General features: G+C 48.2%; 1 protein-coding gene across 9 annotated transcripts in view; it reads right to left on the bottom strand.

Moving 5' to 3' along the window:
- ZMYND11 (zinc finger MYND-type containing 11) overlaps positions 1-25,135 on the bottom strand; it is a 108,772-nt gene that overhangs the window by 61,381 nt on the left and 22,256 nt on the right. For 7 of the 9 annotated variants that reach the window (XM_059183664.1, XM_059183665.1, XM_059183663.1 and 4 more), the window contains exon 2: positions 4,991-5,125. The exons of the other annotated variants lie outside the window; for them this stretch is intronic. In XM_059183664.1, coding sequence (XP_059039647.1) covers positions 4,991-5,106 — 116 coding nt within the window. In that variant the 5' untranslated portion in view covers positions 5,107-5,125. The remainder of the gene's footprint in view (positions 1-4,990; positions 5,126-25,135) is intronic. 9 annotated transcript variants of the gene reach the window in all.

Raw genomic sequence — 25,135 nt, 5'->3', positions numbered from 1 at the left:
CGTCAGCCTAATCACACGAGCCAAGCACATCACTCCAGAAACACAGGGTCACAGGGATCCGAGACAGCAAGAAAACAGAAAGGGTCACTCGCCCTGTCCAGCTGGCACAGAACTGTCAGACCTCTTGCAACGGCACAAACTAGCCCGTGACACTGGCAGACGTGAACATAAAATCCACACCTGCTTCACAGAAGCGCTAATGCTGCCTTATAGTTCTCCTAGTGACTATGTGTGGGTTTAAGACGGAACAGAAGTGACATATAGGACTTATTTTATGGAATATTAAAATACAGGTGACTGTAAATGACATAATGAATAATACAGGAACTCTTAGGGGTTGAAAGTTTAAATTTCATTTGTTACTGATTTTGCTGTCATAAATATATTTTTTAAAGATTTTACTCATTTGAGAGAGAGCGCACAAGCAAGGGGAGGGGCGGAGGGAGAGAGGGAAGCAGGCTCCCCGCCGAGCAGGGTCCCTGTGGGGCTCGAGCCCAGGACGCCGGGGTCATGCACGGCCTGAGCTGAAGGCAGAGGCTTCACCAACTGAGCCACCCGGGTGTCCCTGCCTATGATTCTTAATCTTTGTTCCTTGACTTAAAAACTGTAAAACAGGAGCTAACATCATGATCTTAAACATAAAAATGTTATAAATATTTGTTTTATATAAAATCTTGCCTGTGCTTACCTTAATCTCAAATGACGCCTGTATTTTTTAAGATAAAATGACTTGTTGGTTTCAATTTTATGATGATTAAGCATCACAAACCATACTTCAATGTCTAAAAATGTAAAATGTTTTTACTAAGATACCAAAATTTATTTGTGTCTGTTTAGCTCTCAGACGAGGACTATGGAATTTTACATAATCATCAACTGCCAGTTTATAAACACGCACCTTTAAATGAGAGGGACAGCCTGACCAGTCACTGAAAACCAAACTTAATGCCATACATATATTTGGACTTCAGACTGACTCCTCCGGTGAAAGCACTTTCCACCCCAAATAACAGAACCCACCAAAGAAGTTTCTGCTAGCTATACTTCCTGAACTGAGCAAAACTCTGCTCTAAAACCAGGGAGAGACTTAACAGAAACTGGTGAAAAATGCACAGGCCTCTTTCCTGGGGCGCGTGGCGACCACAAGAGGCCCGCAGACGGCTCACAGAACACAAACACGCTGAAGAAAGACAACAGTCGAGCTAAGGACTTTTGTCCAAACTGACGCAGTCACCAGGCTGCAACCACCGTGAGGAACCGGCGGGAACCCGAAGATCAGGTCCCACCGAGTCTTGACCACGGATCTCCCAGACGGTGCAGCCTCTTGGGACGCCGGCGTGGAGGCTACTCGAAATACTACAGCAGAACGACCACATGATCCGCAATCCCGCTTCTGGGTGTTTACCCGGAAGAAGTGAAATCGCTATTTGAGAAAGCCATCGACGCCCCTCCCCGCGCAGGCAGCCCTCTCCACCGCGGCCACAGCGTGGAACAGCCCACGTGCCCGTCGGCAGAGGCGTGCGGGAGGACGACGTGGTGCACACACGCGGCGACGACCCAGCCGTGAGAAAGGAAATCGCACGTCTGGGCCAGCGTGACCGCCCCCGAGGGCACTGCGCTGAGCAGAGGCGGTCAGACGGCAGCACCCTACCTTGAACCCTCTCTCACGTGTCAGCTACAAAGACCGAGCCCCAGACTCGCAGGACAGGTTGGTGGCGACCAGCGGCGGGAGAAACGGGGAAGGTACAAACTTTCAGTTAGAAGAGAAATTCGTCCCGGGCACGTCGGATTCCCCACGCCGACTCCTGTTCCTAACGACGGACGCGTGTCTGACGGGTGCTGACAGATGAGGCCCCGAAGCTCTCACCACAGGAAACAAAATGTGTGGGGACAGAGCTGCCCGGACAGAACGAGCGGTCGGTTCGCAGTGGGGACAAGCACAGAATCACGATGCCATACCCGGCATAAGCACCACATCGTACGTCATCTGTATCTCAGTAAAACTGGGGGAAGGAATGTAAACTAGACATCGACAGAGAATGCACTCCGGGCCCCAAGAGAAGGGCTCCTTGTGACCACGGGACACACACCGACCGCAGCGGGAACCGCCGCTCGCCGCGAGAAGACCGCGCCAGGCCACGGCCCCCGCCCCCCTCGGCCGGTTAGACTCGCTCCGGCCGTGTGAGAACCGGGACGACACCTACACCACTTCCAGGAAACACAGGACGGGTCACAGCGTTGGTGTCATTTCTCTCCAGCCGCTCGGTCAGTGATGTTGGACACAACAACTGAGTAACTACGATTCATGACCTCCTCACTGTGTAAGGAAAGAAATAAAGATTTTTGGTAGAAGAGTTAGAGAAAATCCAGTAGCTACAAATTCCAACAAAAATAAAAGTGCGCGTTCATAGGTGTTTTCTTCTCGGACGTCGTATCTGCTCTCCGCCCATGAGAACGCCAGGAAGGACGAAGCCGTGCGCACGCGCGGGCCAGACAAGCTTCTGAGACTCAATTTCTGTGTGACGGAAACCAGAGCCCCTTGGAGAAATCAAAGGTTCTAGGTCTGGGGTGGGCTGCAACAGAGGTGAGCCTGAAAAATCCCGTGAGTGAGAAAGCAGAACCCCACTTCAGGAGTCCACATGGAGAGGCTCCAACGGTGAAGAGTGTAAGTCAGGATTTTGTCAGAAACGGACAGATGTATATCCAAAGTACTGAAATGCCTGAATTCCAAATGACATTAAAGAAACTAACTGGTTACCGTTAGACGATGCTCTTTTAAAAACTGGCACAAAGGGAAAGGGTCTGTTACTGTACCTTCGGATGTGCACACACCAGAGAACTGCCCAAGAGCACGTGACGGCAAATCTGGGTCCTCAGAGAAGCATTCCAGTTTACGACAGAAAGATGAACTGAGATGACCACAATCCGGCAATCCTTAATGAAGTACTGGCACGGCTGGTACACATCGAGGCTACCAAGCTGCCCACACCAGGAACCCGCATCACAGCCTCTCGGTCGGAGGACAGGGCACCTGGGACCGCATCTCGCCCCACCCAAGTCCCGAGGGCAACTATCCACTCCCATGAAATGCAGAGGAACAGATACACCGCCAGATGCCATGAGCCAGAGCCGACGACCGCGCGTCTTCAATCAATAAAGTGCAAAGCAAACCACCACGAGGATGAGTGAGAAGCTCTAGCCTGAAGGAGCCTCAAAGGCACTTTTGAGAGAAACAAACCAAGCAGAGCTTGAACATCACACAGAAGTGACTGCCGTGTTCAGGGTCTGCCAGGCTTCCCAACAGGGTAGAGGGCACGTGTGCTGGAAGCCGCGGAGCCTTCATTCTCACCAGGCGCGGTAGAGAAGGGGTCCTGGAGAGCACACGTGCCTCCCCTACTGCAGCTGCGCCAACAGGAGCGTCACACGTGTGTAACGATGCGATGACGATGATGCTCAGGCTCGGCTGTAACGGAGCAGAGCGTCTCGGTCTAAGTTAACCAAAGACTTGGGAAGAATTCACCTGTTCAGAATACAGACCAGACTCCTGGCTGCCCATCGTGGGGGGAGCACTCCTCCCAACCTGCTCCGGCCCAGTGACAAGGACACCAGCGTGGCCCAGACCAGCTGGCTCTGCACACAGCCCCTCCTGGGGCCGATGGTGACGCGGGGAACTGAGGACAGGCAGGCTGGGACCACGTATGGACGCCGTGGCGGGCGCCCAGAACGGGCAGGAGCGGCACTCGGGAAGGGAGAGATCCTGGCCGTCACTCCTGCCAACACTTACCCTCTGGTTTTCTTAATTCCTTTTCGTCTCTAGACAACACTGGTAAGACATTAATTTTCTGGTGGGTGAATACATTTCTTCCTGCCACCTTAAGATCTACGGACCCTCAGGCATGGAGAAAAGCCCGGCTCGGTGGCTGAGCCTGTGCTGACGAAGAGGGGACAGGATACCCGTGGGCGTGGGCTCCCACTGACAGACGTCTGTGCACACGCAGCCCCGGCGAGGACCGGCGAGCGCCCTGGGCAGGGAGCTCCACAGCGCTGGGAGCGGGAGACACACTGCCCTGTTTCGGTCAGTGACCCTAAGTTAAACATGAAATCCAACGAGCAGCATCTGACCTCCACATTCTTCCACAAGTAAGTTTAATATACACAAACCGTGGCTTATTTTAAAGAAAACTGCAGCCACAGAAAAATACTGACAGCTTCTTGTTCTTGAAGTTTGGAAGAAATGTTTTCAGGCCGGTATGACCTCACTATGACTTGTATTTGTAACATATCCTCACGTTACTTGCTTTTCATAAAAACATGTTAATGTGACTTATCATGTGCTCCTTATTTTACTCCTACTGTCCCTAAGTGCTATGTATCTCCCTTCTGTCAGCCTGCAGGGCAGGAGGTGTACACGGGGAGCTCGAGTGCCTACAGGGTCGATACAGACTTGGAGCTGCACACAGCAACCCCCTCCTCCGGTCCGGCCCCGTGTGAGCAGCCTTTACGATCTTTAGCAGAATGCAGGTAAGAGACAAAAATACGTGTTACTTATTAAGTAGGACAAAATAAGCATTTCATTAAAGGGGCTCATAAATCACCTGTTTCCTATTTTTATAGGCAGCATCTAAGGAAGCTGTACAAAGCAGAAAGACATTCCACCTAAATTACCAAAAAGTATCATGCAAACATTTATGAAGAGATGAATCTAGCTTTATTCCCTTAAGAATACTCAGAGGAACAAATGCAAAGCCTTTTTAATAAAAAACCTTTAATTATTAAAAAGATACGATAAACCGTACACACTGGTATTTATTAAACATCTGAACACAAGCTGCCTATCTGTGTCTCTGTTTTTCTGACAAGAGCATACAAGGCAAAAAGTGCCATTTTGTCACGTGTTGATGAGCATAATAAAATACATTATTTTGGCACTTTCCCCCAAAAAAGTCTTATAGGAAACCTTACGAGGACATTTCTTCTTGAATGTACTTACTTTGTAATACGGTCAATGTTGGCGATCTGCTTCTGGTTCCGTATAATCTCAATGGCTGCCCAGAGGTGCTGGATGGCTTTTGTATCCGCCTGTCGCCTTTTTGTTAGACGTGCCATGACCTGTTCACTCCTGTGACTGCAGGACACGAGAACACAAGGGGAAAGAAAGCAAGGGTTACAAGACGAACCACCTTCGGTGCACGTAGAAGACCCGGCCCTCCTGAGCGCGGGTCGGTGCTGACGCAGGACAGTGCGTCCAACTTCGGTTTCTACCGTCTACGTTACCACCTACTTTGTAAAAATTGTCATTCACTTTATGCCACTTTAAGGCCAAAGAGTTAAAAACATCTTCCCAAGAAGGACAAGTGGTCACCCCACACCAACGAATCAAAAATCGTGTCCATTTCCGTTTCATTCCAAAGCCAAAACCGAACGCAGAACCTCACGTCCGACTCTAGTTGTGTGTGGCTGCAATCCGACAGCCACTAGGAATGCAGCTCCACGTCCCACATCTCTGGTTCCCAGTCTGACTCCACATTGAGGATCTCAAGGTTATGGAGACATACTGACAAATGCAAACAACATTCTTTTTCTTTCCAAATAACGAGACTCTGTTTCTGACCGAGGCATGGAAGGCCGGGAGCTGGGGGCCCAGAGGAGGACGTGGGGCCACATCACTGGAAACATTCCCGGGCTCGGGCTGGGGCAGCTGCTCTTTCCAGCACGTGGAACCAGTATCGCTATTTTGTTCAGATTTCAATATTCTGAGCGACACGAGGAGAAGAGCCACCAGCTGCGTCAAGTCTACGAGGGCCGCGGCTGCCTCCTGGGTGGCGGGTGGGCCGTGCTGCCGCAGAGGCTCCCGCGCACGGGGACCCCCCCCCCCACCGGGCACAGAGGGACTGTCTTTGCACGTTGAGGCACCCGGTCCCTCACACACAGGCACGTGTGGACAGCCCTTGGGCGGGAGAGGAACCCCAAACCTCCCTGACCTGCCCCTTCCTATGTTTCAGAGCAGGAGAATGAGTGAAGGAAACTCATTCTTGCACCTCCTGGGTCCCCGGACTGGCCGGCAGACCCTAGAAGTCTCCGCTTCCCGGTTCCCTGCACAGCCAAGTCCACGCTCACTCTCCCTTTGACAAACCCAGTGAAGCAGCAGCCGCCTCGGAGCTCAGCGAGAGGCTCTTCCCGTGAGCCCGGTCAGCCGGCAGCCGTGGAACAAGGCACCTCTCCGAGGAGCTGTCCTGGCGAGGCACCCTGAGCCCCTCGCGGGGCCGAAGCCCCCCACCCCCGCGCTGCCCGTCCCAGGTGCAGTGTTTGCTCGGAGCGTGCGAGCAGACACACAGCCAGCACCCGAAGTCTGAGGAAGCTTAAGGACCATCAGCTGGGTTCGGTGCAGACTTGGACGCAGAACTAAACGTAGCAACTACAACGGAGCTGACGAACGTGTGGTCGGAAAGAAGCGACTTCCAAACGCAGAGACGCCCGCTGTCGCGCACCTGCTCCGGAGCCACCGTCCGGGCGGCCGGACCTCGGGGAGAAGGTCAGGCCGGTCACGGAGTGACGTCTGACAGTGAAGGGCGGTAGTGCAAGTCACCAGGTTCTGCAGGACCCCCCTGGCCCCCGAAACCCCATGTCCACCACACTTCCATTCTGACACACAGCGCGCGTCTGCTCCGGGTCCGGCACGGAGCTCCAGCTCGGAGGAGCTACACGTGGAAGCCCCGCGGTCCTCGCCGGACAGAGCCTAGCGCTGGCAGCGGAGTCTCACAGGCACGAGAACCCCCAACTGCACGGCAGGAAGGGGGCGAAGCCGCCCAAATGCGTCCCGGGGGAGTCCACACCCCGGGGACACCACTTCCTGCTTACGGAACACCGCAGAATGGGAAGCATATGGGGAAATTTAAGAGGAATGTCCTTAATTTCTTTAAAAGATACTTGGCTGTTTGAAGCCAAGATGCTCGCGTTCAGCAGGGCTATGATGCCTGGAACGGGCGGTCAGTGTCGCGCAGTGACCACGTCTCGGAGACGGGCCACTCAGCCTGTGCTAAGTACAGACGTGTACAATTAGTTTACTCAGAACTACAGAAAATATGTGAAAGCAAAGCGAACATTTTAAAACAATACCTAGAGAGTACATATGACTATTTATATAACAGAACCACCAAGAGAACAAGGAAACGCGAAGGACAGAAACTCTAGAAATGACGTCACCAGCTGGCTAGAGATGGTTAAAATCAAGACTCAAGAAGTAAGTAATGCGAACTTCAGGAAAACAGATGTACGGTTAAAGCCAAAGACTTTTCAGATCTACCCGAATCTGAACCGTGTCCCCACAGACACGTAAATCTAAGCGAGATGCTCGGGGGCCCAAAGGGCGCCCTTCAGAGAATGCAAGCCCAAGTAAGCGAGCACGGCGAGGCCGGAGACGGGTTATAAAGCAACAAACCGAGCCTCACCATTAGGACAAGATCGCTTTAAAAAGCCACCACGGAGATGTCCCTTCTCACGAAATCTAAAACCATTCACTCACTGACACAGCTCGACATGCCTGTGACAGGCCAGACACTGTCCCAGGCTCCGGAGGACAGCGCTGGGCCGGTCAACATGAGTCCTTCCGCTGCCTGGTAAATACGAGTAATGCGCTTAGACATCAAAAGACAGCAATTTGGTGTTTATCCATAAAAAGAAAATCCTAGAAAATGAGTCCGTCAGATCCGTGGCACAGGCGGCCTCTGCGCCCAGGCCTTCGCGGACGCGCCAGCCCACGCCCTTCGCAGCTCTCGTGCCAGCGCGGATGCTGCTGCCACCCCGACCCCTCGCTGCACCCCAGTCGGCCCGAGACGCCCCTGCAGCCCGCGCTCTAGACGCCCCTGCAGCCCGTGCTCGAGCGGTTCTCTGCCTCTCCCAGCTCCTCCTCCGACCGGCTCCCAACCACCCCGCAATGACCTGACTCTCGGATGTTCAAGCGGCCGCCGGCTTCCAGGCCTCTCAGGCGGCAGCACCCGGCGCGAACGGTTAGAAATCCCTCAGCAGACTCTAGCCCCTCATCTAGGAAGGGACGGGCCACATTCTTCCTTTCAAGGTGGCCTCGCGGTCAGGGACGCGTAAGCTGACACGAAGTGATGGGATTCAACATCCCAGCTGTCGTGTGAACAGTGAGGCCCCAGAGGCAGCCTTCGTTTGTGTTACAGCAAAGATTAAGACATTTTAAAAATAACAAAAACAAAAACTCTAAGACTTGGAGAGAGATTTAACTCGGTCCTCAAACTTTTTTTGGCTCCTTTAGGAAGAGGAGCTCCTTCAGGAAGTGATTCTCGAGTGAGTTATTGTTTAAAAACTGAAAACACAAAGCCAAAAAATTTCCACTGATTTTTCCACAATTTCTCTTACTGTGGCGAAGTATAATAGACGGCCGTCACCATCAAGTGTACAGTTCAGTGGCGTGAAATACATCCGCTCCGCTGTGCGGCTGTCCCCACGGTCCCTCCCCGTAGCTCACGTGGTCGTGTGACATGGAATCTCCGCACCCAGTGACCGCTGGGTCCCCATCCCAGCGCCCGCCGCTCCGCTCCGCCTTTGTGACAAATCAAAGTCCCTGTCACAGGGGGAATCGCACAGTACTTGTCCTTCTGTGCCCTACACGTCTCCCCTAGCGTGCCCTCAGGGTCCCCCACTGCATGGACTGTATCTGCCCAACGTCCATCTGCAACGGACACCAGGGTTGCTTCCGCATGTTGTTATCACCACGTGTACGCAAACCTGCCTTCGAATGCTCGCTTTCAGAAGCACGCAGAGGCAGTTACCATACGATCCCGCAGTTACAGGGCTCACTTTTTTTTTTTTTTAAGATTTTATTTATTTGACAGACAGAGATCACAAGTAGTCAGAGAGGCAGACAGAGAGAAAGGAGGAAGCAGGCTCCCCGCTGAGCAGAGGGCCCGACGCGGGACTCGATCCCAGGACCCTGAGATCATGACCTGAGCCGAAGGCAGCGGCTTAACCCACTGAGCCCCCCGGGCGCCCCGACAGGGCTCACTTCTTAAAGACTTGCCGTCTCTTCCCACAGCAGGTGCCCTATTTTACCTTCCTGCCACTGGTGCACAAGGTTCTAATTTCTCCACGCTTTCATCAGTATTTGTGATTTTCCGGGATTTGACAGTAGCCATCCTGACGGGGGGTGAGCGGGTCCACGGAATCCTGGCCAGCCCGCAGGTGACACCGACACTGTCCACCCCTCCAAACCCAGACTTAACCCAAGCCCTCCACCTACGTATCTTCTTTCATATCCTGCAAACACTACAAACTGGAGGAAAAAATAAAAGAAATCAAATCAGGGAATTAAAAATTAAGCAAAATTAAACACTGCAATACTTGGAGGAAAATACATATATGGGAAACCTGTGTATTGTAGGAAGTGATAAACATGACGGGAAGGAGATTAAAACAGTGGGAGGCAGAGAAGAAAGTGCCCGGGGGACCCCCCAGGAGGACACACGGCACCAAGCATGTTCTGGTGTCTCTGCTGGTGGGGGGTGGGCTCACGTTTTGTTTCATTATTATACCAACAAATAGGTTTTGTATATTTTGTATATTTTGTAACTTCATCAAATATTACATGGAATTTAAAATTTAATCTCATTGTATAATATCATTTCTTTATAACTTAGGTCAAGTTGAAATTTTTCCAAATTCTGCTTGTAATTTTTTAAGATTTTTATTTATTTATTTGACAGTGAGCATAAGCAGAAGGGAGGAGCAGGGAAGCAGCAGACTCCCCGCTGAGCAGGGAGCCAAAATTTTTGTCTCCATCTTTTAATGACATGACAGATCTTTATCCTGTTGGTATGATGGATTACACCGACTGATTTCCAATATGGAAGCAACCATGCATACCTGAGACAAACCCCACTTAGTTATGGGGCATAATACTTTTTATACAATGTCAGATTCGATTTGCTAATATTTTGGAGGCGATTTTTACATTTATGTACATGAGAGATACTGGCCATCTCTTTTCTTGTAATGTCTTTGTCTGGTTTGGTATTAGGGTATTGCTGGCTTCACAGAAGAGTAAGCCTTCTGCTTCTACCTTCTAAAAGACTGTGGAGAATAAGTATAAATTTTTCCATAAATGTCTGGGCAAATTCACCAGTGAACCCATCTGGGCCTGGTGCTTTCTGTTCTTGAAGTTTTATTAATTACTGATTCATATCAGTAATTTATTAATTACTGATACATAGGTATCAGTAATATATCAATAATTCATTAATTACTGATACACAAGTAGACTGTATCATGCTGAGGAAACTCCTCTCTATTCCTAGTTTGCTGGTTTTTATTATTAGTAGGGCGCAGGAACATAAAACCTGCCGTTTGAACCATCTCTACGTGTACAGTTCAGTGGCGCACGTATACGCTGATGAACACTTGGGTGCTTCTACTCTTTAGAGGCCGTGAGTAATCGCAAAAAACACAGCATCTGCCCAGGTCTTGCTTTCAGGTCTTCGGGTGAACACCCAGAAGGGGGGTTGCTGGACCGCACAGTAACTCCACATTGACCCTTTCCAGAAATCACCCCACGGTCTTCGACACCGGCTATACCCCTTCCCAGCACACCAGGAACGTGTGCAAGTTCTAATTTCTCCGTATCCCGGCCAACACCTGCTGTCTACTGCTTCATTTTACAGCCCTCTTAGCAGGGTGACGTCGCATTTCATTGTGGTTTGGATCTGCACTTGCCTGACGACAATGAGCGTCTTCTCGTGTGTGTTCACCATTTATCTTCCTTGGGGAACGTCTACTGCAGCCCTGGCTCACTTTTCCTGGTATTTACCTTCTTGGCGAGCTGGGAGTTCTTTCCATATTCTAAATAACACTTTAATTTACATGTTTTACAAACCTTTTCTCCCATTTTATAAGTTCTTTCCACTTTGATAATGTCCTGTGATTGTGACGCACACAAGCTTTTCGTTTTGGCTTTTCGTTCCGTCCATTCAGTGTCTGCCTTTGGCCGGCGTCAGGATCCCAAGGTCCTGGGATCGAGTCCTGCCCTGGGCTCATAGCTCAGCGGGGAGCCTGCTTCTCCCCTACCTGCCACTTCCCCTGCTTGTGCTCTCAAATAAATAAATAATCTCTAAGAAAAGTTTTTCGTTTTGATAAAGTATTACAGATACAGTTTTTCTTTCATCGTTCCTACTATGGTGTCATACCTAAGACTTCAAAGCAAATCGAAGGTCATAGAATTAATCCTTATTTTTTTTCCTAGGAGCCTTGTGGTTTTAATTCTATTTAGGTCACTGACCCACTCTGGAATTTTGTCTATGGTGTAAGGAAGGAGTCCAAACTCGATCTGTCATGTGTGCGAACCAGTCATCCCAGGACCATCTTCTGAAGAGACTTTGCTTTCCCAACTGAACGGGCTCGGCATCATGGTCAAAAATCAACTGACCAAACTGTGGAGAACAGTATAGAGGTTCCTCAGAAAGTTGCAAACAGAACCAATCTGAAATCTAGCAACTGCACTACTATTTACCTAAAAAGACAAAAAACACTACTTCAAAGGGATCCAAGTACCCCGGGGTTTACAGCAGCGCGGTTTACAACAGTCCAATTACGGAAGCAGCCCAACTGCCCCCAACTGATAAATGGACAAAGAGCTGGGTGTGACACACACACACACACACACACACACACACACACACACAGAATATTATTCAGCCCTGAAGAAGAATGAGATACCGACATTTGCAGTCACATGGACGGAACTTGAATATATTAAGCAAAATAAGTCAGTCAGAGAAGGACAAAGCACGACTTCACTCCTATGTGGAACTGAAAAAACAAAAGAGTGAAGGAAAAAAGAGAAACCCAGGAACAGACTCTCAAGTCTAGAGAACAGACGGACGGTTCCCAGAGTGGAGGTGGGCGCGGGACACGGAGGACACCGCGCACCCTGCGCGTGAGCCCGGCGGGACGGATGGAGGGACGACACCAGGCCGCGCACCTGGCCCTTCGTTAACGGTGCGCGCTCATTATGCTGGAATTAAAAAGTCAATGAGCCAAAGAGGTCTGCACTTGCTTCCAGATTCTAAATCCCGTGTCAGTCCTTACATCAGTTCCACACTGCTCTGATCTCTGCAGTTCTGAAGCAAATTCTGAGGGGACTGTGTGTCTTCCACTTTGTTTTCTTTTACAAAACTACTTTGGCTACCCGGGCACTCTCCAATTCCGCATGAATTTCAAGATCAGTTTTTCATTTCTGGCGCAGGCAGGGGGACACGGGTGGCGAGACCACTGGAATTTTCAGGGGGAGAGTCCTGAACCCTATACTGCTTTGGGTAGTATCGTCCTACCATCCATGAGTCCGAGATGTCTTTCCATTTATTCTGGTCTTAACTTCCTTCTGCAAGTTTTATAAACTTATAGTGTCTAAGTCTTTAACCTGCATAGTCAAGTTTGCTCCCAAGTATGTTGTTCCTCCACATGCTAATGTGACTGGAACTGTTTCCTCAGCTGGCTTTGCTGACTGTTCGCCACTGGTGTTATGGAAACACAACTGATTACCCTATATCTTTGCCAAATTTGTTTATTAGTTCTGATGATTTTCTTGTGGATCCTTTTGAATTTCTAAATACCTGATCATGTCATCTTCAAACATAGTTTCAATGTTCCTTTTCCAATTTCAATGCCTTATATTTCGTTTAGTTGTCGGACTCCTCTGGGCAGAACTTCCCGCACTATGTTAAGTAGCAGTAATCAAAGTGGGCATCTGTCCTGCTCCTGATCTTAGGGGGAGGGTTTCAGTCTTTCACACTGTCTACAGTATTAGCTTGGGTTTTCATAAATGCCTTCTATCATGTTGAGGAAGGTCCTACAAGTCCTAATTTTCTGGCAGTTTTTTATCTTAAAAGTATTTTGTCAAAATCTGATTAGGTCATTAGGTGGAGCCTTCATGAGTGGGATTAGATTACAAAAGTGGCCCCGGAGATATCCCCTAGCCCCTTCCACCGTGTAAGACAGGTGACATCAGCGGACCACCTGGTTGGAAGCCCCTCACGCAACCCCGCTGGCACCCAGAACTGTAAGAAATAAATGTCTGTTCTTCAGAAATGACCCAGTCTGTGGTATTTTTGTTGCAGAAGCCCAAACAGACCAAGACACTAGTTTTAACACCATTTCATTTTTTAAAAAAAATTAATCATAATAAAATAGACATATCAGAAATAAGCTGTGAAGAAAAATGAAAAAAATGATACAGTGAAGTTTTTTTTAGGAATCTGAATTACCTTCAAAAGACTTATCTTGACTTTGACCAGTCTCTGAATGTGTCTGCAGTGAACCAAAGATAGTATTTACCCTAAAATTATAAAAATGATGAGCTACAGCCATGTTTTTGTTAACAATATTTGAAAGTTAGGAAAAGGAAAGCTATGAAAAATTGAGATACATGAAGATCTCTTAGTAATTCTAACTCTCCTTTACAAAAAATGGACACGTAACTACTACACTTTAAATAAAATTGAGTTGTGTATGACCACTCGGGTATACATGTTCATTAACTGTTAGAAATCTGGAATAAAAATTACTAAACAGAACACTACATTCTTTTAATAGCAAAGTACCTGCCTGTGAGAACCTGAAAACCTGAACTGAAAAGAAAAAATCTGAAAGGCACCAAAGAACAAACACTGAAAATTTGCAAAACTTAAGATCAAGGAAAACAAAAAGCAAAGAGGTAAGTCACATTTCTCCTATACAGGCAACCTGGCAAATCTGTAGGAGCAGCTAAGAACACGAGCAAAGCTTTCAAAAGATCCAGGCCGAGACGATCACAATCGGACTGAATGCCTACTGCGGGAGGAGGGTATTGTAATCCCTCAAACTGCAAATCTGAACACCAAAAGGCTGCATCCTAAGAGTAAGAAAACTACAAAGAATTCAATCTTCACATATAAAATAATAGCAAAAAATGAAAGGAGCACACGAGCTACAAAATTAACTACCTCTTTCTCAGACCTCAAACCGTCCCAACTGCCGACGAGATTAATGTCATCCAGGACCACTGGGGCCCCTGGCTGTCTGCCGGAAGCAAACAGAAACCCTCTTCAGATGACATCACCCTAAATTTCACCTCACTCCTGGGATTTTTCTCTACAGTATCTAGAACACACTCAAAAGTAACCAAACCCAGAAAGAGGAAGACGGTATGACAAACGGCAAGAAGAGTAAAAGAGAACAAAGACAGACACTGCAAGAAGTCGAGAAGGTGCGTTATCAGACACAGGCTTTGCGAGAACAATGGCCCAGATGCCTAAGAAATTAAAAGATTCGTAACGTCAGCAAAGAACATGAAACGAAAGGAACCTAGATGGTAAGCACAGAACCGCAGAAGCCCTGCAGCCAGAGCGCTCCGTGAATGGGTCAGCCTCAGACCTCACACATGTTTGAAGAGAGACTTCGAGGGCAGGAGGACTATTCTCAGAAGGAAGCAACCGGAGAGAGCTCGGACAGGCCCGGGCACGGGCGCGCACGGCGCACACGGACGCGGTAAGGGCGAACGCGTCTCACTGCGACCCGAAGAGCAGAGCAGAGGAAGATGGGAGAGGAACGGACTTTCAAAGAGAGAGCGGCTGGTCATCCTCCACGGCTGACAAAGAAATTCAGCCTCAGAATGAAGAGCTATTCCCAGAAAACAAAACCAAGGGACCAGACAACGACCAGGGATTTCACAGTAAAACCGCCGGAAGCCAAAGATAAAAGGGAAGGTTAAAGTCACCGAGGGCAAGCCACAGTACCTTCAAAGGAGCAGTAATGTGACTTCACGTGGACTTGTTAAAACAACGGAGGCCAAAAGATAAGGAAATAATGTCTACAAAGTTCTCAAAATAGCTGCCCATCAAAAACTCTATGCTTGCAAAAATGAGAGTTAAATAAGTTTATATAAAGCAAGACTTCATCACAGCAGCACCGTAACACAGACCGTGGAGAGGCTCCTCGGGCAGATGGAGAAGAACCCCAGACACAAACTCAGATTGTGAGGACAGACGCACAGCACTGAGAAGGGGCAGGTACGGGAAACCTAAGTAAATGCTGAGTGTTCTACACAACAACGTCTTCTAGATCTGAAGTACACACGGAATTGAAACATTTAAGTTCCTTGCATTATGTGGGAAAAATAACTTCTATTAAACCTTGATACATCAAGGACAGAAGTTCCTGTCCCTAGAGTGTTTAAAGGGTAGTAAAAGAATACATAAATACCAAGCTATTAGATGGGGAGACAAGAATATAAAATGCTTCAGTAACTCCACTCCCAATAACGACAAACAAGAAGGAAAAAGGAGAGCAAGACGGATACGAGGGATCGTGATGACAGATTAAAACCCAAACACGCCGGTGATTACACTAATCTAAACAGAGGAGCTTCAATAAGAGAATTTTGAGCCTGGATTTAGAACAAAAACTCAGCTATATGCTGCTCTCAAAAGACAAATCTTAAATATAAGGACACAAAAAGTTTGTAAAGAAAAGAATAAAAGGAAAAAAGTACCTTGTAGAAATATTATTAAAAAGAAAGCTGGGGAGTCCAGGTGGCTCAGTGGTTAAGCGTCTGCCTTCGGCTCAGGTCATGATCTCAGGTCCCGGGACTGAGTCCTGCACTGGGCTCCCTGCTCCACAGGAAGCTGCTTCTCCCTCCGCCTGCCTCTCCTCCTGCTTGTGCCCCCCTCTCTTTCTCTCTAATAAACAAAATCTTTAAAAAAAAAAAAAAAAAGGCAAGCTCAGGAGAGTGTAATAACTAAGAAAAAAGAGGGTCATTTTACTTTAATAAAAAAAATTGAACTTATTTAGAAAATATTCTAAGGTTCATGTACTTAACATAATGTCAAAACATATAAAGCAAAACAATCGACTACGAAAAACTGACAAATCCAATCACAACATTCTAACATGTCTCTCACAACTGACAGAGAAACTGTACAAAAACACTTAACAAACCCGACCTAATCTGTATAAACCTCTGCAGTCACCAAGTGCCCAACGCCGCACACTCCGCTCACACCCACGGAACGTTCACAAAACGGATCACATCCAGGGACAGCAATCCTCAATTCCGAAGGACAGATTACGAGTTTGCTCTCCGCCCACAGAAGAACGGAAGAAAACCAGCAACAAAAGAGAACACAAAAGTTCCTATGTTTTTGGAAGCTAAAAAACATATTTTTTCCATTTCTAATTATTTTTATTAAGATACAATGTATCATCAGTCCCGGGGTACAGGTCTGTGAATCGTCAGGCTTACACACTTCCCAGCACTCACCCTCCCCAGTGTCCATCACCCTCTCCGTACCCCAGCCCTCAGCAACCCTCAGTTTGTTTTGTGAGATTTAAGAGTCTCTTATGGGTTGTCTCCCTCCCGATCCTATCTTGTTTCATTTTCTTCCTTCCCTATGACCCAGCAATGGCACTACTGGGTATTTACCCTAAAGATACAAACGTAGTGATCCAAAGGGGCACATGCACCCGAATGTTTATAGCAGCAATGTCCACGATAGCCAAACTATGGAAAGAACCTAGATGTCCATCAACAGATGAATGGATGAAGAATATGTGGTGTATAAAAAACATACTTTTAAATAACTGAAAAAGTCACAATAAAAATCAAGAAATACAACAAAAATATGAAAATATAATGTAAGGAATGAATACTAATCATCAAAAGTTTTATGATGTACCTGAAATTTATAGCCTAACTGCATGTATAATGGGAGGGAGGGGCACTAAAAAGCAATAATCTAAAAAGCACCCATCTTGAGAAAATCTAAAATAAAAAACCAAAAAAGTGGAAGAAAATCACACACACACACCACACACACATACGCAGAACAGAATTAATGAACCACACAACAAACATACGAGAGAGACTCACTCTAAGGAAAAGCTGATTATCTGAAACAATAAGCCTGCTAATCTCGTGGTTAAACTACACATGACTACCAAAACAGACACAAGAAGAAACAGACAACCTGAACAAGTCTTTATCAATTAAAAAAGCTTAGACTGATGATTAAAACTTTTCCCACAAATGAGAAAGAGTTAAGATACCCAGACTCACCACTAGCATTCAACATCATACTGGAGACCTCGTCAGAGCAACACGACAAGAAATAAGATATATAGAGACTGGAAAAGAGTGATTACAACTGTCATTCGGAGGTGAGCTGCTTCTATCTATAGAGAAACCCCCCAAAAATCTACAGGTTAATTATTAAATTAATAAATGTCTTTGATGATATCAGGAGATCGGAGAGGAGGTGGGGTTCATGCCCTTCTCCTGTCTCTAAATCTCAGAACACATTGCCAAGGCATGTGTTGCATGTTAGAACGGACATCAGTGAGGACAGCCTGGTGGCTCAGTCAGCTGAGCACCGACTCTCCATCTTGGCTCAGGTCATGATCTTGGGGTCCTGAGATCAAGGCCAGTGACAGGCTCCATATTCAGCGGGGAGTCTGCTCAGAGTCCGTCTCTCTCCCTCTGCTCCTCTCCCTGCATGCACACGCGCTCTCCCTCTAAAAATAAAGAAATCCTAAAAAAAAAAAAAAAAAAAAAGATTGGGCATAAATGCACTTCCTGACTAGCAGTAGCCCTAGCAACCAATCAGGTTTAGATTAGTTAAACTGCAGCCACACCAGCACCAACCTCATTTCATTTAAAACAACTTCTATAAATTCCCGCTTTCCTCTTTAAGAACTCTAACCAACTTTATCTCTCTGGAGCACCACACCGACTGGTCAACTCCATCTCTCAGTTGGCGATCCTTGTGATTCCAGATAAATGCACATATTTTAATTTGCAGGTTGCAGTTTTGTCTTTCATTGGTCAACCCTAGTAACAATGAATAAATGAAAAAAGTTAAGATACAATTTGCAGAGCTGCTTGGATGGCAGAGTCGGTTAAGAGTCAGACTCTTGGCTTTGGCTCAGGTTGTGATTTCAAAGTCCTGACTTCAAGTCTGATACCAGGCTCCATACTCAGTAGAGAGTCGGCTTAAGACTCTCTCCCTCTCCATGACATGGGGAGAAGGAGAGGAAGACGAACCACGAGAGACTGTGGACTCTGAGAGACAAACTGAGGGTTTTGGAGGGGAGAGGAGCGGGGTGGGAGGTTGGGGGAGCCTGGTGGTGGGTACTGAGGAGGGCACGGATGGCAAGGAGTCCTGGGCGTGATGCATAAACAGTGAATCTTGGAACACTGAAAAAATAAAGTTAAAAAAAAAAAAAAGATTTCCTCTGCTCCTATCTCCCCCAAATAAATAAATAAAACTTTTAAAAATACATCATTTACAATACCATCCAAAGAAGTCAGATCTAGGAATAAATCTAACAAAAGATATACAAGATTTCTATCCAGAAAGCCACAAAACATTCAAGTAAAAATGACTTAAATAATGGGAAAATACCACATATTTACAGATTAGAAGATTAATATTATAAAAAATGTTCTTTCCCAAATTGATTTAAAATTCAGTGCAAACCCAATAAATATTCTAGTAGAGTTTTGTGTGTAAAGTAACAAAAGGGTTCTGAAATTTATATGGAAATATAAATAGTCAAAAATATTTATATGGAGGGGCACCTGGGTGGCTCAGTGGGCTAAAGCCTCTGCCTTCGGCTCCGGTCATGATCCCAGGGTCCTGGGATCGAGTCCTGCATCAGGCTCTCTGCTCAGCAGGGAGCCTGCTTCCCCGTCTCTCTCTGCCTGTCTCTCTGCCTACTTGTGATCTCTCTCTGTCAAATAAATAAATAAAATCTTAAAAAAAAAGAATATTTATATGGAAATGTAAATGTCCCATAATATAAACAAGTAAGTAACAAGGACATAATGAATAAAATATAATTGGAAGATCTGATACCATATATCAAAATTTATTGTACAGCTACAGCAATTAAGACTGTGTCAAATAAGGATTTGGTGACAAAGGGTCATAAATTCATGGAAAGGAACAGAGAACCCAAGAAGACACTGATGCATCCATGGGCACTAAACGCCCATGACGAAGAAGGCCCTGCAGAGCCCTGGGTTTGAGGGAGGCTCTCCAGAAACAGTGCCGAGTCAACCAGACACCCAGCCGGGGAGAAGACAATCAGACAACCAGTACAACACACAGCAACACTAATTCCCAAGAGATTATATAAACACATAAGCTTCTAAGGGAAGTGCGGCATACTTTTTCATGACCTTGAAATGGAGAAAGCTTCTTATATGGAAACCCACCAACAGTAACCTGCTAAATAGGACTGCATTACAATTTAAAACTTCCTGTTAAAGCAGTATCATTAGGGCCGTAGAAATGAAAAGACAAGACCAAGTCCAAGCAAGGAACAAGCCAGAGGCACTGATACGCTCTGCTAACTTAAGCCTAAACTGTACACTGCTTTCAACGGCGGTTTGTAATTTATGTTAAAGGTGAATGTTCTACTGCTGGGTATACACACCCAACAGAAATCATGCACGTGGTCACCACAAGATACGTTCAAGAATTTCAAGGATCTGGGGGTGCTCAGGTGGCTCAGTCAGGTTAAGCATCTGACTCTTGGTTTCAGCTCAGGTTGTGATCTCAGGGTCACGAGATCCAGCCCTGCTTTGGGGCTCTGCGCTCAGCACAGAGTTCTGCTTAAGACTCTCTCTCCTTCTGCCTTCTGCCCTTACCCCCCAACACACATACTCTCCCACTGTAAAATAAACAAATCTTAAATAAAATTTAAAAAAGAATTTCACCACCGTGGTATTTGTAATAGCCTGGAACTGGAAGTCAGCCGACATCCACTTCGTCCACTATGGTCAGACTGGATACAAGTACCATGGTTTAGTCATACCAGGAAACAGAGTAACAACTATGTAACAGTGACACTGAATGAACTACCTAAATGTAACAGAAAGCCACTCAGAAAATAATACATGATAACTAAACACAAAAAGTTCAAACACGGCTGATCAGAGAAGTTCTAAGACCAGAGAAGTGAGGACAAGGAGGAATTCTCTCTGGGATGAGGGTACATTCTGGAATGCTGTTAGGGGTCTGTTTCTCAGGGTGCCCGGGTGGCTCAGTCGGTTAGGCGTCACCTTCAGCTCAGGTCATGATCTCAGGGTCCTGGGATCAAGTCCCACATCGGGCTCCCTGCTTCTCCCTATGCCTCTGCCCCCCACTAGCTCATGTGCTTTCAGATTAAAAACAAAAACAAAAACAAAAACAAAACCACTTTTTTTTTTTTTTAAACATAGAGTCTGTTTCTCCACCTGGATTGTGATTATATGGGTATATTTACTCAGTGACAATTCACTGACCCATGCACTATGCTAAAATTGCCAAGCTCACATTCCTTTATGTTTTCCCTCCAAAATTTTTTAAGAGGGAGAAGGTTAACACAATGTAAACAATATCCTTTTCTGTATTTATCCACTGAAAACATTCCTGCACTGAAAAATAACACGTTATTTAAGTAAATCACAAATGGTTCTATGCACACATATCACTTTGCATATAACTACAGGAAAGAAACTGGGACTTATAAGCACTGAAGAGCTACTGATAATTCTGTATTCCTTTCAGATTGCCTTAAAACTTAAAACACACCAAACCACTTCCATCTAGATGGTATACTTGCCAAACGATTTTACAATTAAAAAAGAAAAAGACGGAACTATACACAAACGTGTGAGCGTGTGCCTGACTACCTTGAAGCCAAGCCATACTGCGCTTTCACAAGCAGAAGGACTGCCACAGGACAAACTCCAGGGACCCGGCGACAGTCAGGGAAAGCAAGCTCCACGGAGATCTTCTAAGGGCAGCTGTGGGATGGCGAAGACAAACCCACTGCTTGTCCTCCTCCATGCACTGTCTACGCGCTCAAGGGAAAAGCAAACTCCATTTCCCAGAAATTTCTGAATTATCATAATAGTGCATCTGCCCTAGATTTATGTGGTGCTGGGCACTAGGGTGGCTCAGTCAGTTAAGTGTCTGCCTTTGCCTCAGGTCGTGATCCCAGGATCCGGGGACCGAGTCCTGCATCCGGCTCTCTGCTCGGCGGGGAGCCTGCTTCTCCATCTACCTTGTCTGCTGCTCCCCCTCCTTCTGCTCTCTTTAAATAAAATCTTAAAAAACAAACAAACAAACAAACGGTATGTGGTGCTTCCCTAGTTCAGTCACTGAAACCAAAATGCACGTCAACGAGGGGAGTCGGGACGATGGCAGGTCCTCTAGAGACTCTCATCTGCCCAGTCAACAGCCCAGTCGGAAACCACCAAACCCAGGTGCTTCGGGCTCACACAGTCTTCTGGCTCCATGTTCTTAAGACTGGAATCCATGCCTAAAGGACCAGGAAGCCTTTAAAAGGTCAACGTTGCACTTAATTCATGGCGCAGGACCATCGGATCAGTAAATGGACCAATTAAAAGACTATCCCTTGAAAATGTAATGGATTTATTAGGGAAATGCAAATCACAACTACAGTAAGATTAAAAAAGAATCTTTTAAGGATTTTTGTGCTTTTAAGTGATTTTGCAGTAGTCCCTGCAGTGACCACTTACAGCCAGTAGACTCTTTTTCCCTATGAAGCTAAAGGTACAGATAGTTGTATTTGAGTTTTTAAATCCTACTTTAAAGTAGGATGATCTCTAGTCTTCAGCGCCAGCAACCCGGAGACTCCAGCTCTGGCAGACGCGACATCCGACGCCAGCCGAGAGGAACCACCAGAGCCAGCACGGGGTTCGCCGCAGATTTGAAAAGGAACACGACGGTCCTCGCAGAAAACATGTAAGCGGCACCAAGTGAAGCGTTCTTCCTGACGGGATGCCTCATGGGATTTTAGCTACTTCACAGTCCGCTTTGAGGGGGAGTAATACGAAGACTTCTCCACCGACACGCATTTACACGGACGCGGAGATCCTTGTAAAGGGCACGTCTTGCCGCGTCTGGACTCGCGCATTTTCTCAACTTGGCTACTGAGCGCGCAAAGCCCCGGGCAGCTGCCGCGGACTGCGAACGCGGGACCCGCACGACGTCCGCCTGTGCGGGGGACACAGCTGTGAGGACCGGGTGGCCTTCCCGCAGCGTGACGGCAGACGCCGAGCGCCGAGGCCGTCGCTCCCGGCACACTCCCCGCACCCACGGGCCCCCTGCGCGCTGGAGACCCGATGCGCACGGTCGGGCCCGCCCGCCGGCGGGAGCGGCCGCAGGGCACCTGGTCCCAGGGCCCGGGGCTGCAGGGGCGGGTGGAGAGCCGCGGGCCGCACCTGCCGCTGGGCTCGTCCTCAAGGGCCCCGCCACGCCCACCCCGGCTGCAGCGCGGCTGTCCTCCGCCAAACACACTCCCGCGCGGGGACGACATGTGTGTCTGCGTGGCCGACTCCACGCGGGAGCCATAGCATCCCGGAGCCCTCTGAGCTTCCTCCGGGCTTTGCTCACAACAAAACCCGAACTAGTCCTGTCGTTCCTACGTGTCGCATCCTCACAGCCACCACCCCACGCGCCGCGGCCGGGACCGAGCTGCCCCCCGACGAGACCCCACGTGCCGCGGCTGCGACCTGAACCACCCCCACCAGACGCGTGAGAACTGTGTCTCCTGTGGCTACTGGTCTGGAAAGAGCCCCCACGTGACCCGGAGCCCTGGCTTCTCCGACCAGGAAGAGCTCGTGTGATTGCACAGAAGGTTCCAGACGGGCCCGGAGAGCCGGAGGGGCGGCGGAAGGCAGGGCGGGCAGGGGAGGGCCAGGGCAGAAAAAGCAAAAGGAGAGGGAAGCCAGCAGGAACTCAGGACAACAGTGTCTGCAAAGGCTACCGCTGGCTGCGGGGGAACGAACACATCAGCGGGGAGAGATTACTGGGATGGGACAATCAGAAATGAGGACAATGGGCGAATCACAGCGCGCAGCGGCTGGGGGGCCTTTCAGCTGAGGCTGATGGAGGAAGGGAGAGCCGCGGGCTCTGACTGGGGGCCCAAGTCCACGGAGATCTCCGAGACACTGGTTCTCAAGTGGGTGCCCCTGGGTGCTGAGGGCGGAGAGCAGGAGCTGACCCACACCATCACTGCAGGTCAGACTGCCCAAGCGACAGCGCGGCGACAGAGACCCCCGCCAGCACGGAAGGATGAGACATTTGGTCTGGGAAGGAGACATAACCAAGGGGCAGATCCACAAGTCCTGTGGACAGGACGCCAAGGAGTGCAAAGTGCTGCTGAGAAGCCCCAGAAGGGAGGCAGAAGTGTGCACCAGATTGAGCAGGACCTGGGTCCCTGGCGACCCACAGCACGAGCCAGACTGGAGTGGCTTCAGGAGTCAGCGGGAAGGGGAGGAGCAGAAACGGCAGAGAAGGCGGCTGAGAATGGAGGAAAGGACCGATCAGATGCAGGTGCAGGAAAGACATGGGCACCACGTGGGCTGTGGTTCATTCAAAATTTACCCCCCGTTTACTGAAATCCGTGGATAAGATCTGTTCTAATCCAAGAGTCCCAACACCCCTCCCCAACTCTGCTACCCTAGGATGGTCACCGTCAACCACCTTTGGTCTAGTTTTCCGTACTTACCTCGGAATCTGGAAATCCCACGGCCATGCCACCCCAGCCACCTCCCTCATGGACACTCCCCACCCCCACCCTCCCTTTCATCTTCTCAACAGTTCCACCACCATTTCCGAGTGAGTCAATACTCAGTGTCTACATTTTCAGGACGATGCAAGCAGGACTGAGACCAGGTTTCCCCTCTCCATGCTCTGACCCACACATTCAACTGCTCCCAAATGCAGCCCACACCTTCGCTCCCCCAAGACCCCTGTGTACCACTGGGGCTCCAGCAAGATCCTCCCCAGGCAAAGAGACCATCCGGGGCCTGCAAACCAGTGTTCCCAGACCATACCCTGCTGTTCCCAGTGGGTATGCAAGCCCAGAAGGCAGTGCTCCGACACGGCCAGACGGGAGTCTAGCGCTCCTAACACCCCTGTTCTCGTGCGGCATCGCCATCTCCAGCGGGCCTCGGTCACAACCGCTCCAGTCTACCCTCCGCAGACAACAGACTGCATGAGTTCTGCAGGACAGAAAAGGGTAGGGACCGGGGGAAGGTGCTGGGGAAGGTGCTGGGCATAGTGCTACACAGACCAGGGCGAATCACCCTGGTCTTGAACACCCACCATCCACCCTGCTGCCAGAGCAAACCTGCTACTTCTAAGTCCACTACGGTGGGGTCCAAACTGGCATTCTGATCTTTCCCTCTGTAGGCACTTAGCTATGCTGCCTGCTAAATCCAACAACCCCACACACTTCCTTCCTTTATAAAACCCTAATGGCATCTTGTCTATGCTCTAGTTCATCTTTCCTCTTGTCCTCATAGGTTTAGGCACTTTCCTCTTCTTAATAGGATTTCAGGAAAGAACACACATTCAGTGCATCACACATTGCCAAAAGGCACATTTGAACTTTTGTTTCAAATGCAAAAGACTTAAAAATGTTTGAGATCCAGGAAGAGGATTCACTTGAAAGGCTGAGGTTGACTATCCAAGAGAGAAGGAAGAGATAACCTCTCTGGAAAGCCAGAAGATGAATCCAAACCAGCAAAGGAGTAATTAGCCTTTACTATGAACATAAAAAGCATATGCAAATGAGCAGTAATTCCAGGCAGATTTGAGAAGATGACTATTTCCAAATCTAGAGAATACTAAAAAAAAAAACACTCATTATTTGGGAACATCCCATGTTACTAGGATCAGTACAAAAGATCAGTAAAAGGATAGGACTCAATTATCTATTGCTCAATCAAGAAAAGTAGGGAAGAAATAGGGGCCTCAAAAAAGCCTCAAACCTTAAAAAATAGAAACCAATGCTGTGTGCTCACACGAAACCCACACTCTACCCATCTGAGCAGTGCTCACACAGGACATATCCTGCCACTGGTGTTCCACTTCCTTCCACAGCCTGGTTCTGTGGGACAGAGGCCCGTCAGCATCCAGCACCGTGTCCTACAAGCCCGACACACAGCAGGGATTCGGCAAGAATGTGTTGTGTGACTACGTCTGAATGTAGTCATTCCAAAAGTGCAAAATACAACAGCTGTGAAGGCAAATAAATAAGCTCAGCTGAATAGGGATTTGGGTCCAGA

This window comes from Mustela lutreola, chromosome 8, assembly GCF_030435805.1.
Source record: "Mustela lutreola isolate mMusLut2 chromosome 8, mMusLut2.pri, whole genome shotgun sequence".
NCBI lineage: Eukaryota > Metazoa > Chordata > Mammalia > Carnivora > Mustelidae > Mustela > Mustela lutreola.
Note: the sequence above shows the minus strand (reverse complement) of the source record. Positions and strands in the feature narration are given on the sequence as shown.